General features: G+C 47.4%; 1 protein-coding gene across 1 annotated transcript in view; it reads left to right on the top strand.

The window, feature by feature from the left end:
* Window positions 1-5720: 5720 nt before the first annotated feature.
* LOC140907196 (antigen WC1.1-like) overlaps window positions 5721-14402 on the top strand; it is a 55349-nt gene continuing 46667 nt past the window's right edge. Inside the window, exon 1 of the mRNA XM_073332616.1 lies at window positions 5721-5778. Within this exon, the coding sequence (XP_073188717.1) occupies window positions 5721-5778 (58 nt within the window). The remainder of the gene's footprint in view (window positions 5779-14402) is intronic.

Genomic DNA, 14402 nt, shown 5'->3' with positions numbered 1-14402 from the left:
TTTCATAACCCACCAGACCCTGAGCAAGTGTATCAGCTTGATTTAAATGCATCTTAGAATGGCTGCTGAGTTCTCTACCACCCTCCCTCAATAATGGGGCACTTTACAAATCTGCAAATGGACACCTATGTACGGGCTGGATTCTGGTTCCACCGAAAAGTTTCACAGTGCTGAAACCGACACTCTCAGCAGGCACATGTTTTCCTCTTCGTCAAAAATTTAGAAAAAAAATGCAGCAGAACAGAAATGGTTTTGTGAAATTGTTGCCCATCTTTCTTCCTGCCATTGCTGAGCCCTCTGTGACAGGAACAGTCCCAGTGAATCCAGTGCAGTCTGCAAGACAAATCCTGGGAGTAAGAGTCCCACCAGTGTTACACAATCTAGACTTATATAAAAATGAGGTTAAAGGAGGGAGGGGACTCAAATACAGCCAGGGACTACAGCACAAAAGGATTTATAAACAACAGGGCCAGCTTTAAATCAACACATTACTCAATACGAGCTAATGTGGGCTCCCTTTCAACAAGCACTTAAGCACGGGCTTAATATTAAGCATGTGAGTTAGTCCCCATGACTAAGTGCCTTTGCTGGTTCAGGGCCATAAAGAGCAAGGGGCAGGTGTAATATGATGGTGGCTGCTGAAACCAGAGAGCAAACATGCTGCAGCAGATATGCCCTACTGGGAATGGCATGAAGAACAAATCATAATAATCAGTGCCCAGTCAGTGCTGTTGTGAGGACACCATGGAATACATGAGCACACAGCCTGTGCCCCCTGTGTACTTACAGATGGCTGTATGCTGAAAGCCCTGCACTGGGAATCCGGCAATGAGAGTCCATTCTTGACTCTGACACAGATTACTGTCTGACCTTGGGGCATCTCACATAATTTCTCAGTGCCTCAGGTTCCCTTTCTGTGAAATGGGACAATACCTACCTGTGTGATTGAAGGGGGAGGGGTGGAGAGAGAATGTGGGGATACAATTCATCAGACAGAAAAAGGCTTTAAATAAATTAAAAGAAAACTAAAGTAAACTCTTTTATCTCAAGTCCAACACGTGGGTTCCCACAGAGAGGCGAAGTGTCAGAAGAGACACTAAGGTTCTTATTCTGACTCAGTGCCAGAGAATGAATCCCCTCAAGAAGAGAGACATGGAGGTGGAGCCAGAGCTCCTGGACTCCCCATAATAGTCACTGTCCCTTGGGGAGGGGATTTGTTTTCACCATGACATAATATAGAACAGTGCTCCCCCTCCCCATCAATATATAGCTGTAATTGCAGCTACCAGGAGCTCTCTGCTCTGAGGGTTCTGATGTCCCCGACCCCTAAGAAGGAGTTACAGCCCCTGTTACTGGAGAGGGAATGTGCTGTATAAAAACTGAACATAAAATACTCATCACAGATAAATCTGCAGTTACACTTTTTGACCAGCAGGTAAATGCAGATGGGAGAAAAACATTTTCTCAAATTCCCTATAAGAAACATTTAAAGATTGTAGCGGGGGGTGGGGGAGGACCAGTGACCAGGCAGAGGAGGGAGGGAAGCAGTAGTGAATGGCAGGTGGGTCACTAACATGTAAGAGGTTGCTCCTTGCTGTCTCCTACCTTGTGCAGCTGTATACGTATTTCACAGTAGCAAATCTCTGCAGGGCTGCATGCTACCTTGGTTATGGAGCCTGACCCGCACAATGAGCTGTGCCCCCCACTCCCACAACCCACCCCCAGCTGGGACTCCTGCCCCTGCTTCAGCCATGCCCCAGTTCACCTCCCTCCAAACTGCCTCCCTCAGACCCACACAATAGTGACACGTACTTCACCAATCATTTCCTGGGTTTCAGAGGTGAAACATTCAAAGTGGAGAAGCTTCACCAGGAGACAGTGAGAGCATTCCAGCCCAGAATAGTTAATTGCCTGGGTTACTGCACTCACCTGTAGGGCAGGGATGAATTATCAGAGTTCAGGTCCCTGCTTCTGAGTGGGAATTTAACTTAGGGTCTCTCATATCCCAGGCAAGTGCCCTAATCATGGGGCTAAAGGTTATAAGGGGGAGCACACGCTGTTTCTGTAGGACCCTAAGTGGACTTCTCGGATTTGCTGATGAGTTCCAAACAGTTTCAGGGCTGAACCAAATATTTTTTCTGATGTTTTGGTTTGTTCTCTGAAATAAAACATTGATTCCTGGCCTAGCTGTAGCTAGGAATGGTGACACGAGAAGGATGGAGGCGGTGGTGAGATTGGGTGTGGAGGTGGACAGGGTGGATGGGTGGGTGTGACATTCATAGCATCCCAATGCCAGAGGGCAAGGGGCTCACTGGTATCAGATCATGAGTTTCAGCTGGCCTGGCTGGTTCAATGAACCCCAATTCACTGATGTCCTAATCTGATAGGTGGTATGTAAAATATTGGAAAACTAATAACTCACTGATTATTAATATTCTTGTACTCTGCATACACTAAGTGGTTATAAGGAGATATGGGCATAGGCTGGAATCGTGACTAACATGTATTTAAACTAGGCATGTTGCAGGGAGTTGGTAAACAAGTCTGCCCTAGACAAAGGAATGTGTTTGCTTCTCTGACCAGCCAGTCCTCAGGCAGAGATAAGGACGGTCTAGTTACATGTTAGATAAACCAAGCTATCAAGACAACAAATGGGAGAGGAGACAGCATGGTGTATACACCCAGCAGGAGAGAGAAGCTTGGTCTGGGTTTTACTTTTCAAAGAATACATTGCAATGGTTTACTGGGCTATAAAGACAGGGGAGCTGAACCTCAAGAGATAAGCAATTAAATCAACTGATTTTATACAATATTACTGTATTATGAAAGTGTATTGAGTGAGATCTTTTATAAAAGCCTATATTATTATTATCATTATTATAATCATTTAATGTCTGTATTAACACTATTTAAGCAATTATGGATCCTCATTGATATTATGGTTTAAAGTGTTTGTCCAAACAAACGGAGAAACAGCTCTCTTCCAGACAGGAGGGAAGGCAGCTATCTACCTGTCCCCAATTAAATTAAGCAAGGTGTGATCAAAACAATGGAAGCCCCATTTACATGGAAATCAGCAGGGAGATTGAAAATCCACAGGAAGGGAAGAACAGTATGAGGTCATCCTGCCTCTGGAAACAAGGTCATTGAACCTTGGAAGATAATAACAAGGGCAGAAGCCATCTTTGTCACCCATCACTAGAGAGACGCAAGAGGCCAGAGTTCTTGCAAGCTGAGAAAGATGGGTCCTTCAACCAAGGGGGCAGGGTTGAAGTCTCTGGGCTTAGATGGCGAGTTATATGGGCCCATGGTGCCCATGCTCCATCAATATTTAGGAATGTGGGCCTGGCCCCACCAATGTTTGGGTTTACCATGCTTTGGGGGGCCCTGTGCTTCAGGGGGATGCAGGGTGCAGGGCGGCCTGAGGGGTTAGTGGGGAGCCTGGCGCCGGCAACAGTGAGCAACCCGGCCCCAGACCACCCTGCTCTGCTCCACCCTGCCAGCTCCCGGTGTCACTATGGGAAGGGGGCAGATGCCGGAAAAAGGCGGGGCGGGAGCCTGCGGGAAGGGATGGAATGGGGACAGGGAGCGGGAGGAGCAGGGGCAGGCTGGGTCCAGGTCGCTCGCTGCTGCTAATGCCAGGCCCCCTGCTAACCCCCTAGGCCGCCCTGGACCCAAAGCAGTCCTGTCCATAGGATGGATCGGGGCAACTGTCCCAGGCCCCAGACTTTGGGGAGCACCACACTTCATGGGGATGTGGGGTCCAGGGCAGCCTGAGGGGTAAGCGGGGCCTGACACCAGCAGCAGCAAGTCAACCAGCCCCAGCCCGCCCCGCTCCACTCCTGCCCCGGTCCCATTCAACCCCTTCCCCCAAACCCCCGCCCCACCTCTTTCTGGCTTCTGCCCCATCCCCTGAGCGACGCCAGGAGCCAGTGGGGCAGGGTGGGCTGGTGCCGGGTCGCTCGCTGCTGCCAGCACCAGGCCCCTGGATAACCCCCTCGGCCACCCTAGACCCCGCGTCCCCCTGAAGCGCAGGGCCCCCCATAGTGCGGGGCCCAGGGCAGTTGCCCCAGTCTGTCCTATGGGCATTCAGCACCACCAAAAATTATACAAACCTGGCCACCATGTCTCTGGGAACTGACCATAAGTTCGAGAAACCATCTTGAACAAAGCCTGTACCTTACTAGATTAGGTTTTAGACTTTTAGATGTGTGTTTTCACTTTTATTTGTTTACAACCCTTTCTAACTTTATTCCTTTTACTTGGCATCACTTAAGTTATGTTGTAGTGTTAATAAATTTGTTTTATTTTTACTATAGACAGCCTCAGTGCTGTGTTTCACTTGAAGTGACTAACAGTTTAAGTGTTAAGCTGTTGTCTCCTTACAGGAGCAGTGAACCTTTATATATCTCTGAATGTTCCAGGGGAGGGTTGAACATTTCAGGGCAGACAGCTTTGTGGAAATTTGGGCCTGAGAGCATGTTGGAGTCACTTCGTTCGTTGTAACCAATTCTGGTGGAAGCCAGAGTGGGGCGGTGGGGTTGTACACAGGCTTCTAGGGTCAGAACTGCTGAACCAGGGCTGTCAAGTGCACAAAAACTTGGGGTGTCAGGTTGTGGTCTGGCTATGAGACTCCCAGGTTGGGAGCTACAGCAGTAAAGCATTTTAAGGCACCCAGGGTTGCAGGGAAAGTGGTGACACAACCTCTCACTGGTTTGGATTGTACCCCCAGAACATCACAGTGGGAATAAAAGGAGGGCCAGGGTCAGGGCAAATGTCATCAGAGGTGACAACTAGTATTGTGTCTGGTTTGTTCTAGACTAACTTTAATCACAGTGACTCAGTCACTTCCCGTTGTGCCTATCCCACTCTCTACTCCTTCCACTGCTGGGGAATTATTCCTTCTCTCTTCCTGCTGCTTTTTCTTTCTAAACTCTTAGCCATTATTTTAGTATTTTCAGATGATATGAATAAGTGCCTCCCCTCCTGAATCTCACCCCTGTGGAGGCACCTGCCCTTGCTGTCCCTTGCCCCTTATTCTCCTTTATTCCCCAGTCTCATGTCCATGCCTCCAGGCCTCATCATTGAATAGTTTTCTTTCTTTGAACTTTCTCCAGTTTTTCAATATCCTTCCTATAATGAAGGGACAGAAATACAATATTCCAGGGGAGGATGTACTAAGACCATGCAAACATTCATCAGTTACATCCAGTCCCACATGCAGACACAGTCACACACTCTGCTTTGTGTCAACCTGTTCACACCTGAGAATTATGTTGTTGGCTACCCCCATGCCCCAGCAGTGTCACACTTTGCCCTTTTATTCAAACTCTCTCTCATCGCTGGAACACAGGAACTGGCATACGGGGTAAAGGGCTGCTGCTTATTTAACAATGTTGTTGCTGTTGAGAGGAGAGATAACAGCATAACCAACACTCTCCGATGGATGTATTTACTCTCTAGGTCGCATTGACGTCCAGCTGGTTGGAGGGGACACTGCCTGCTCAGGACGTGTTGAAGTAAAACATGGAAATACCTGGGAGACAGTCTGTGATTCACACTTGGGTTTCAACGCGGCCTCTATTATCTGCAATGAATTACAGTGTGGACAGGCTGTAGCCACCTTGGGAACAGCTCACTTTGAAGAAGGACATGATCTGATCTGGAAGGAAGAGTTCCAGTGTGTGGGGAATGAGTCTGTCCTTGAGAAATGTCCCAGGATGTCCCGTCCCAACCACACATGCTCTCACGCTAATGATATTGGCATATTCTGCTCAGGTAAGAACTCATATTGATGAACCACTAACATGGGCCCTATAGCTGGGCCCCTCAGTCTCTTTTCTCTCACATCCATGTATTCCACCTGTGAACCCACATCCCAGAAGACTTTATATGTTTCCATGTTGCTACAAAGGATTCCTGTCTGTTAGAAAGGGTGGCTCCACTCTCCCTCTACCCATAGGGAACCAAGAAGGGATCCAAGAATGGAGGGAAACCCCATTATCTCTCTCACATTCCTAACTCCATTTTTAGTGTCTTCAATAGATTGGGACAGTTCTATTAATTTTTTTCTCCAGCTACAAGGATAGGGTCCTAGCAGAGCTCTGATCCCCCTTATCCTCCACTAATAATAATGACTGTCACTCATATTCGAGTATGACTGTGACTTGAAGTCTGTTTCCACAAGTAGGGTTCAGGAAACGTGCCACGGCAAGTTGGTGTCTATGTTCCCTCCTACTGTTGGGCAAGGTGGTGCGACGATATTTTGTTATACATTCTGGTTCCCTTGTAGCAGAGTGTCAGGCTTGCCTGTCATGGGCCGTACCCTCCCAGGTCGTTGAGTCCAGCAGATTTTGTCAGACCATTTGAATCCCATTATGCTGTATATGTGGCGCTGTTGCAGGCAGTTAAGTTTTTGGATTTGGCAACGATAAAGGGGCAGGTCTCTAATGAGTATAGAAAACAAGGGAGCACAACAGCTCTGTAAACTTGGCATTTTGTGGATATTTGGCAGCTGATTTTAACATGCTGAAAGTTCTTTATCAATGCTGGTGTCGTCGGTAAGTGTACTACTTAGGTAGCAGAAGGACTTGATGTTGTTTAATTGGCAGCCATTAAATCTTATTTCAGGTGGTGATGGAGGTAATGGCTGCATGTTCTCCACTGCTAAGAAGACTCTTCCCTACTCAGATACATCTGTCAAGGGAGAGGGCAGGGTCTAGTGGTCAGAGCACAGAACCAGAAATCTCAAGACCTGGGTTTTCTTTCCAGCTCTGCTGCTGTATTAATTAATGCTCCATGCTTGAGTTCGCCCATCTGTGAAATGGAAACAACAATTAATTACCTACCTCAGTGAGTGGTTGTGCGGCTTACCTTCATTAGTGTAAAGTGCTTTCAGGCACTTGAATGCATAGTGCTATGTAGGGCCAGGTGTTGTTATTTTAAAACTTAACTGGAAGAATTGGAGTGGTTGTGGCCACTTTTACCTTATTGCCCTGCAGTGGGGGGTGGCTTTGTGCCACCCATTCATAGGGATCTAATTATTAGAGACTAGCTGAAAGCCCGTGCTGTTGCATGGGTGTAATTCGTAAAGTTTCACATGGGTGTAATTCATAAAGTCATGTGAAGAAACAGTGACTGCTGGAAGCAAATATTAAGCAAAAAAACAGAAAGAATATGAATGCAAAACATGTACACTGTCAATCTGAAATGTCCGCACGTGTGACAGCTTTGGCGCATAACACCTAGCTCATATACTCACCTCCCTCCCAGTTGTTTGGTAAATTACTTGACCATGAAACTTACTTATTACCAAGGTGCATTTCACCAATCTAAGTATACCATTGTACCAATACTGTATTTATTGCTAAAGCATGTTTCACCAAAGTTTGTCAATGGAGTTTTTCACCGCCCTCTATTCCCCTGCCAATTTTAGGTTGAAACGTCAGCCTTGTAATGGACACAAAAAGCACCTCTCTCCCTGGCTGCTCAGCTGGAGTCTGCACTTGCCCTCTCCTCACCCCTGAGATGGGGGATCTGCCCTTCATTCCCTCTTACTATCTTCACCATAGCAACCCACCTCTTGCCTCCTGCATCCCTGGGACTTCTCTGTCTGGGACTCCGCTACACCACAACTTTCACAACTTCACCCTGCCCTGCCTCTTGCTGCCCCAGGACCCTCTCTCGTCTCTAGGGACATACATGAAGGCAGGGCTAAGGGACAGGGCAGGTCTGTGTCCTCAGTCCAAAAGGTCTCACACACAGGTTGGCCCAGCCCTGAAAACTGGCGTATCAGAGGAGCTTCTCGCATCTTCACACCAGCTCCTCCTATAGGAACTGAAATCCTGTGACTTGTGATCAGCTTGCAACAACTGGAAACACTGCAACAGTGCCTTCCCCTGGCTGCATGGAGGGAACCCTGTTTCCCGCCACCAACCCCAGGCTGGAAAGCTGCCATCTGATCCCCTTCATCTCTCACCCCTATTGCTGTCCTCTGCAGCCCCCTCTGCCTCCTTTATGCCCCCACATTCCGCTTCAGCCACATCCTCCTGCCCCTCTCAGCCTCTCTTCTGCCCTCACATCCTCCAACACCCCATTCCCCTGAATCCCTTAGATCTGCCTCTTGCCCTCAGTGTCCTGCTCTCCTCACTCTCCCCACCCTCCTTTCATCAGGTCTCTGGGGCCACTCACACTCCCTGCATCCTCTCCAGCCCCCTGAGCCATACAGGAGCAGCCATGTTCCCTGTGGGCTTCAGTTTCATTGAAAACAGTGGGAGGCAGCAGCCAACTTTACTCAGGGCGGCCTCACTCCCACATGCCGACAGACTGTAGGGAGATGGTGGAATCTCGCTGGCTTCAGCCCCAGTGACAGCTACAGGAGATGGCGCCATATGGAATAAGGGAAACTCCGAGAGTTGGAAGTGGCTTATAACTTAAAAGTTGGATGGCAAGTGACTGTGAATCCTAGTGATGACTGAGCCTGGTGATATTCTGAACCAGAGGAGCTCTCAGCCAGGCTTGTAGCTTGCCCCAGCATTTCACACTGACTCAGCACACATCCTCCATGTCAAGTGACTCACAGAGTGACATTCCTGGGATTTTCTTATATAGGTAACAAAGGTCGCCTTCTTGTCAGGGCCAGGGTCTTGTCAGGACACAGATCTAAATGGATGAGCTAAAAGAAGAGCGGAGCCACTTAGTCAAGTGCCTTTCCCAACATCACCGCTAACAGCAGAGCCTGGAAAGGATCTGCACTGCCCACTAACCTGGCTGTGAAACACACCACTGGCCGAAATCCCAGTCCATGGCAGCCATCTGGCTAGCCTGTCACTGTATCCATGAGGAGTCCTTGCTGTCTGGCCATGGTCTGACTGCCAGGTATGGTACTGGGATGTGCAGGTAAAAATGGAAAACGGGGGATATTTGTCCTGAAAGGTGAAGTCCTGGAGAGAGGAAGCCAGGATTAGAGAAGGGGCGTACTTCTGTGTAAGGCGCAGTTGCCACCTCCAAGGCACTGTAAAACTAGCAGTCCATGGGCAGGCCCAGGGCCCAGGGGAGTGGGGCTGGCCTGTGAGCTGGCCAGGTCCCAGGGCTGGGGGGTGGGGGTGGGAGAGGGAAGGTTCCAGGGCTGGGGGAAACCATGGGGAGGGGCCCAGGTCTTGAAAATTTATGGGAGGCTTGGTGGGATTCGGGGCTGGGAGTAGGGCACTGCTCTCACTTTCACTGGTGTCTGCCCTGGCACACTGCACACATGCAGAGCAGGATGAGGGTGCCAGCTGAAAGGCCGTTGAATGCTCCCAGCCGTGATATCTGCAACTAGGGTTCCGAGATCACTTCATGCCCAGGTGTGTTTGTGCAACACCAACCCCTCCCCCACCCCCAGCCAATAACACCTTTGGACCAGCAACTGGCAAGGCCATAGAAAAACTGGCCAGGCCCCTCACAAACCAGTCAGGTAGTATAAGACTGTTGGCGAGGAGAGAAAGAGACCTCAGCCCCATGGTGCTCATTCCTACACATTTCTTGGTGTGAGCTTCTAGTGATAACAATACCTTCATCTGCTCTTCCCTTCTTTTTCCCTTCAATGGTGTGTTTGACTCACTTTGGTCCTGATCCAGCAGTGGCAGCTGAGGGCACTCAGCCCCTCACAGGATCCTCTCAGCACCTTGTGGGATTGTGTCCTGTACTTGAGGGGCTGTCCCTTGCTGAACTCCATGTTCTGTAATGTCCCAGGCTATCCGCAGGCAACCTTAACTCTGCATTAATTAAGTTTTTACCATTTAATTCTACTAAAAATCTGCTTTGAATCCCCAATTCTACCCACAATCTCAGAACAGCGCTACAGCTTGAGGCAGGGAGATAGTCACCAGTATTTGCTTTTTAATTGTCATCAGAAAGTCGCATATTGAGCACTGTTGGATTGACTGAGGTAGTTCACAACTCTTAGAGCTACTGTTTCATTTACATCAATGGAAGCCCCAAGCAGCTCTTCACCAAGGGAAATGATCCCCCTGGAGATGGCAATAACCACAGGGCTTATCTGCTCTCCATCTACAGTCACTGCATTGGGTGTAGCTGTACTGAATGGTGGAAGAATACGCTGGAGCAGCTTGGGAGAGCTGTGGTTGTAATATGAGGAGATCTGGGGATTAGTTTGAGGAGCATCAGAGAGCTGTGAATGTGATACGAGGAGATCTGGGCCTGAACGCCCCCATGCGTGTTATCAAAGGGAAGATGTGCATATGGACCTTGAGGTTCCAGTCGGCATCATTTGTGTAGGCTGTGTCAGGAGCAGGGCACTGGATTCATCTTGCAATGGGTATTGTGAGCTGGGACATGAGAGCTGTCTGTGGATTTAATGATGGATGGGGGAAAGTAGGTTTAGGTGATACCTTGTGTGGATCAGTTACAGGGCTGTAAAAGGGTATGAAGTGGTTGTTGAATTTGCAAGTGTGGTGTGGTCTCATGGGGTGGGCTCAGTGTTTGAGCTCAGGGAAACAACAGTTTGTCTACAGTATTATTGTACTATAACAGTGTATGGAGTAAGATATCATATAAACACTGGTGACATGTTGGTTATGGAAATTGTTGTGCAAGGAATATACAGATTGTGAGTAAAGAGTTATGTCTGTGTGATGGAAATATGTTCCTAAAATATGTTTTGGGAACAGACTTGATAAACAAGTTTTTCCTGGGGAAAAGCATATCATTTTGCCTGTGTCTCCAATGTAAACTGGGCATGATGATGCCAGAGAGAGTGGAAGTTACATTACATATGATTCACCAGGGGGATGGGAAGTCAACAGGTAGCGTCAAAATGCAGGGGAGAAGAAGTTTATCTGGGGATGCACTTTAGACAAGCATGTTTCAAAAATTTACTGAACTATAAAAACAAGGACAGAAAATGCCTTAGTTATCTATCATTTAAGGGGCAAAGAGGATTCTGTGAATGTTGGATCCTCCTGCTAGAAGATATGGAAATGCTGGTAGCTTGATGTAAGAGAGAAAGCTGTTGAAGCAAAGATTGTGGCTTGCTAAAGTTAAGCCTTAGACACTAGAAAGTGTGCAATATTTTGTTTTGTTTGTAAGCATTTTCTGCTTCTGTTATCACTGCTTAGTATGATCTATGTTCTTTATTAATAAATGTATTCTTACTCAGCTCAGTGCTGTTTGTTAAGGTAAAGAGTGTGTCCTCTGCTGGGCAAACAGGTTAGTATGTGTGCGTGTACTGTCTCTTTGGAGACAGTGGAGTTAATAATTTCTGTGAGTGATGAGTGAGAGGCATTGGAAACTACAGGGAGACATCTCAGGGGAACTTGGGACCTCTGGGTTCATTGACCATTACCTTCAAGGCAAGATGGTGTAGAGAGGCAGAATTTCAAGGAGTTTGCTGGTGAGGCAGACAGATTGGTGGGGCAGGGAGCCGACACACAGTTTAAGCTCCAGCAAAGCTCACTCTAGCTGAGTCAGAGGGGTAACACAGAGGCTTCTGGTACTGGATGCTCCGAGAGAGCATCACAACTCAGATGAATTTCATCAGGACCTGGTTTCAGAGTGAGCTGTAGCTCACGAAAACTTATGCTTTTATAAATTTGTTAGTCTCTAAGGTACCACAAGTATTCCTTTTCTTTTTATCAGGACCTGGGACTCAAATACATCTAACTTATCTAAATATTCTTTAATATGTTCTTCCCTAGTTTTGGCTTGTGTTCCTTCCCCCATGTTGTTACTATTAATTGTGTTGAGTATCTGCTCACCATTAACCTATTTAGTGAAGACTAAAGCAAAATAGGCATTAAACACCTCAGCCTTCTTGATATCATCCCTATTAGCTCTTCTTTGCACTAAGCAGAGGACCTGCACTTTCCTTTGTCTTCCTCTTGCTCCCTAAAGTATTTATAAAACAACTTCTTATTCCCTTTTATGTCTCTTTCTGAGTGTAACTCATTTTGTGCCTTAGCCTCACTGATTTAGTCCCTACATGCTGGTGTTGAGGTTTTGTACTCTTCCTTAGCAAGCGGTTCACATTTCCACTTTCTGTAGGATTCCTTTTAGATTTTTGGGTCATTAAAGAGCTCCTGATGGACACATATTAGTCTCTTGCGATTCTGTCTTTCTTTTGCATCAGCATAGTTTGCAGTTGTGTCTTTAATAGTGTCTACTCCAGAAACTGCCAGGTCTTCTGATCTCCTTTTTTCCCTAAGATTTTCTTCCCTTGGCACCTTACAAACCAGTTCCCATGTTTGTTAAAGTCTGCTTTTTTTTTTTAAGTCCATTGTCTTCATTCTGCTGCTCTCACTCCTTTCTCTCCTCAGAATCATAAAAGCTATTTTTTCATGGTCCCCTTGGTTACTTCTTCCACTTTCTGGAACAAAAAGTTATCCCCAACACATTCCAAGAAATTATTGGATATTTTGCCATATTACTTTTCCAACAGATGTCTGGGTAGATAAAGTGCCCTGTTACTCTCAGGTCTTGTGTTTTGAATATTTCTATTATATGTTCTAATAATGCCACCCTGATTGGGTGATCTATAGTAGACCCCTACCATGACATCACCCCTGTTTTTCCTACTTTGATCTTTGCCCAGAGGCTTTCCGCTGGTCTGCCTCTGACCCCCTTCTGGGGCTCAGAACCTCAGACTTGCCCAAGGTCAGCCAGCAGGCCAGTGGCAGAGCTGGGGATAGTCCCAGTCCAGTGGTGTTTCCACTAGGCCACAAGGTTGCTATGTGATTCCTCAGTGCTCCTCCCCATCCTATACATTTTGTTACAATGTCATGGGAATAATGGCTGTTGTATAGTTGTTTCCAGGGCCTGCAAAGGGGTGGGCTTCCCCTAGATTGCAGCACACACATGGAAGGGGAGAATTCATGGTTTATGTGCCCACTCTCAACCCTCCAATTTCCTCAGCTACCCCTTTCAGTCTCCAAGCCCTCCTGTCTTCTCCCCTCCTCCTCTCTCAATCCTCACTCTCCCCCCCTTGGCTCAGCCCGCCGGACACTTCTCTCCACTACCAGCCATTCCCATTTGTCTTCCTCTCCATAACAAACACTTCCCTGGCTGCAAACCGAAACCCATCTTCTCCTGTTACCACCTACTCTTGCACCCCTGATTCATCCCTCCCCTGAGCATTCACATATGGAAGTTGTTTTCTTTCCAAAAGCAGTTTCAGCATCTTCTGAGTTTTCTGCTGCACTCAGGTTATAATTCCCCCAAAACAAAATCCCCCTTGGAGACAGGCAAATTGGAGCAATTAACCTCCTTTTTTAACACCACTTTCCTTTTCTGGGCTGGAGTTGCACTCACAGTGACAGGGGTGGGGGTGCCTAACTGTAAGGACTACAATTTACCCTCAAAACCACCCACATCTCATACCTGAGTGGCACTTTTCCAGATAGCTAGCTTCTTTCACTGCACATGCTCATTGTAGTCCATCAAGTGTGCATGTAGGCGCACAAGCCTTCACAAGCACCTAACTGGAGAAGCAATCTCTTTTTGAAATAACATTTTAATTGGATTTCCTCCAAAGGGCTGGTGGGTGCCATATTCTCTGTTGGGGGTAACCCTCGAGTGTCTGAGACCCTGGTGCAATGTTCAGAGCACTGGTTTGATCTCTATCTGTGAGCAAAAATAAATTGCCAGCATCTGTCAACTTTAAGGCAACTGGATGTGTTTTTTTTTCTGGGAGCTCTAGCTCAAGAGTCCCCTGGGCAAATGGCCCCAAGTTTGGATCACTACTACAACCCTGTGCTCCTAGGTGACATGCCAATTTTCAAGGCAATCCAATCAACTATGGAACAGTTCAGCTTTAAAGAGAAACTGGTCTCAAATGTAACTATTTCAGAGCTGTCATTATGCTATAATCAGGGCTTAAATTATCATATAGTATTTCCCAGACCCCCCAATTTCTCTCCATTTGAGGCTCCAGGGCGGGGTGGGGTCTTGGGGCTTCAGTCCCACAGAGCGTGCTGCGGCTAGGAGCTTCTACCCTGCAGCACACTCCCTTCAGTTTTGAAAATATTTACCAGTGCAGAGCTCCGGGCAGCTCTGGCTAAAGTTAAGTCTTGGTTTTAATATCACTACTCTGTAGTTTTTTCCCAATCAGATCCCTCAATGCTACTGTTCTGATTCAGTGAGCTCCTAATAACCTAGGACACAACAACCATGACATGTAAAGACCCGCTTCTTGAATGCCAGCCCCTGCAGTCTCCTTTGAAACCACCAGAGAGGAGATTGCCCCTGCCCCGTGATAATCCATCCCAGGAACGACACTGACCCAAGAGCGGCACATGCTGGTGCAGAGTTTGGTGGGTGCTGTGTGACCCCTCACACAAGGCAGACATGAGCAATAGCACCTGCACTGTAAGAGCCTGATCATCACGTCTGAACATCCTGATTAAACA

This window comes from Lepidochelys kempii, chromosome 1 (assembly GCF_965140265.1).
Source record: "Lepidochelys kempii isolate rLepKem1 chromosome 1, rLepKem1.hap2, whole genome shotgun sequence".
Classification (NCBI taxonomy): domain Eukaryota; kingdom Metazoa; phylum Chordata; order Testudines; family Cheloniidae; genus Lepidochelys; species Lepidochelys kempii.
Note: the sequence above shows the minus strand (reverse complement) of the source record. Positions and strands in the feature narration are given on the sequence as shown.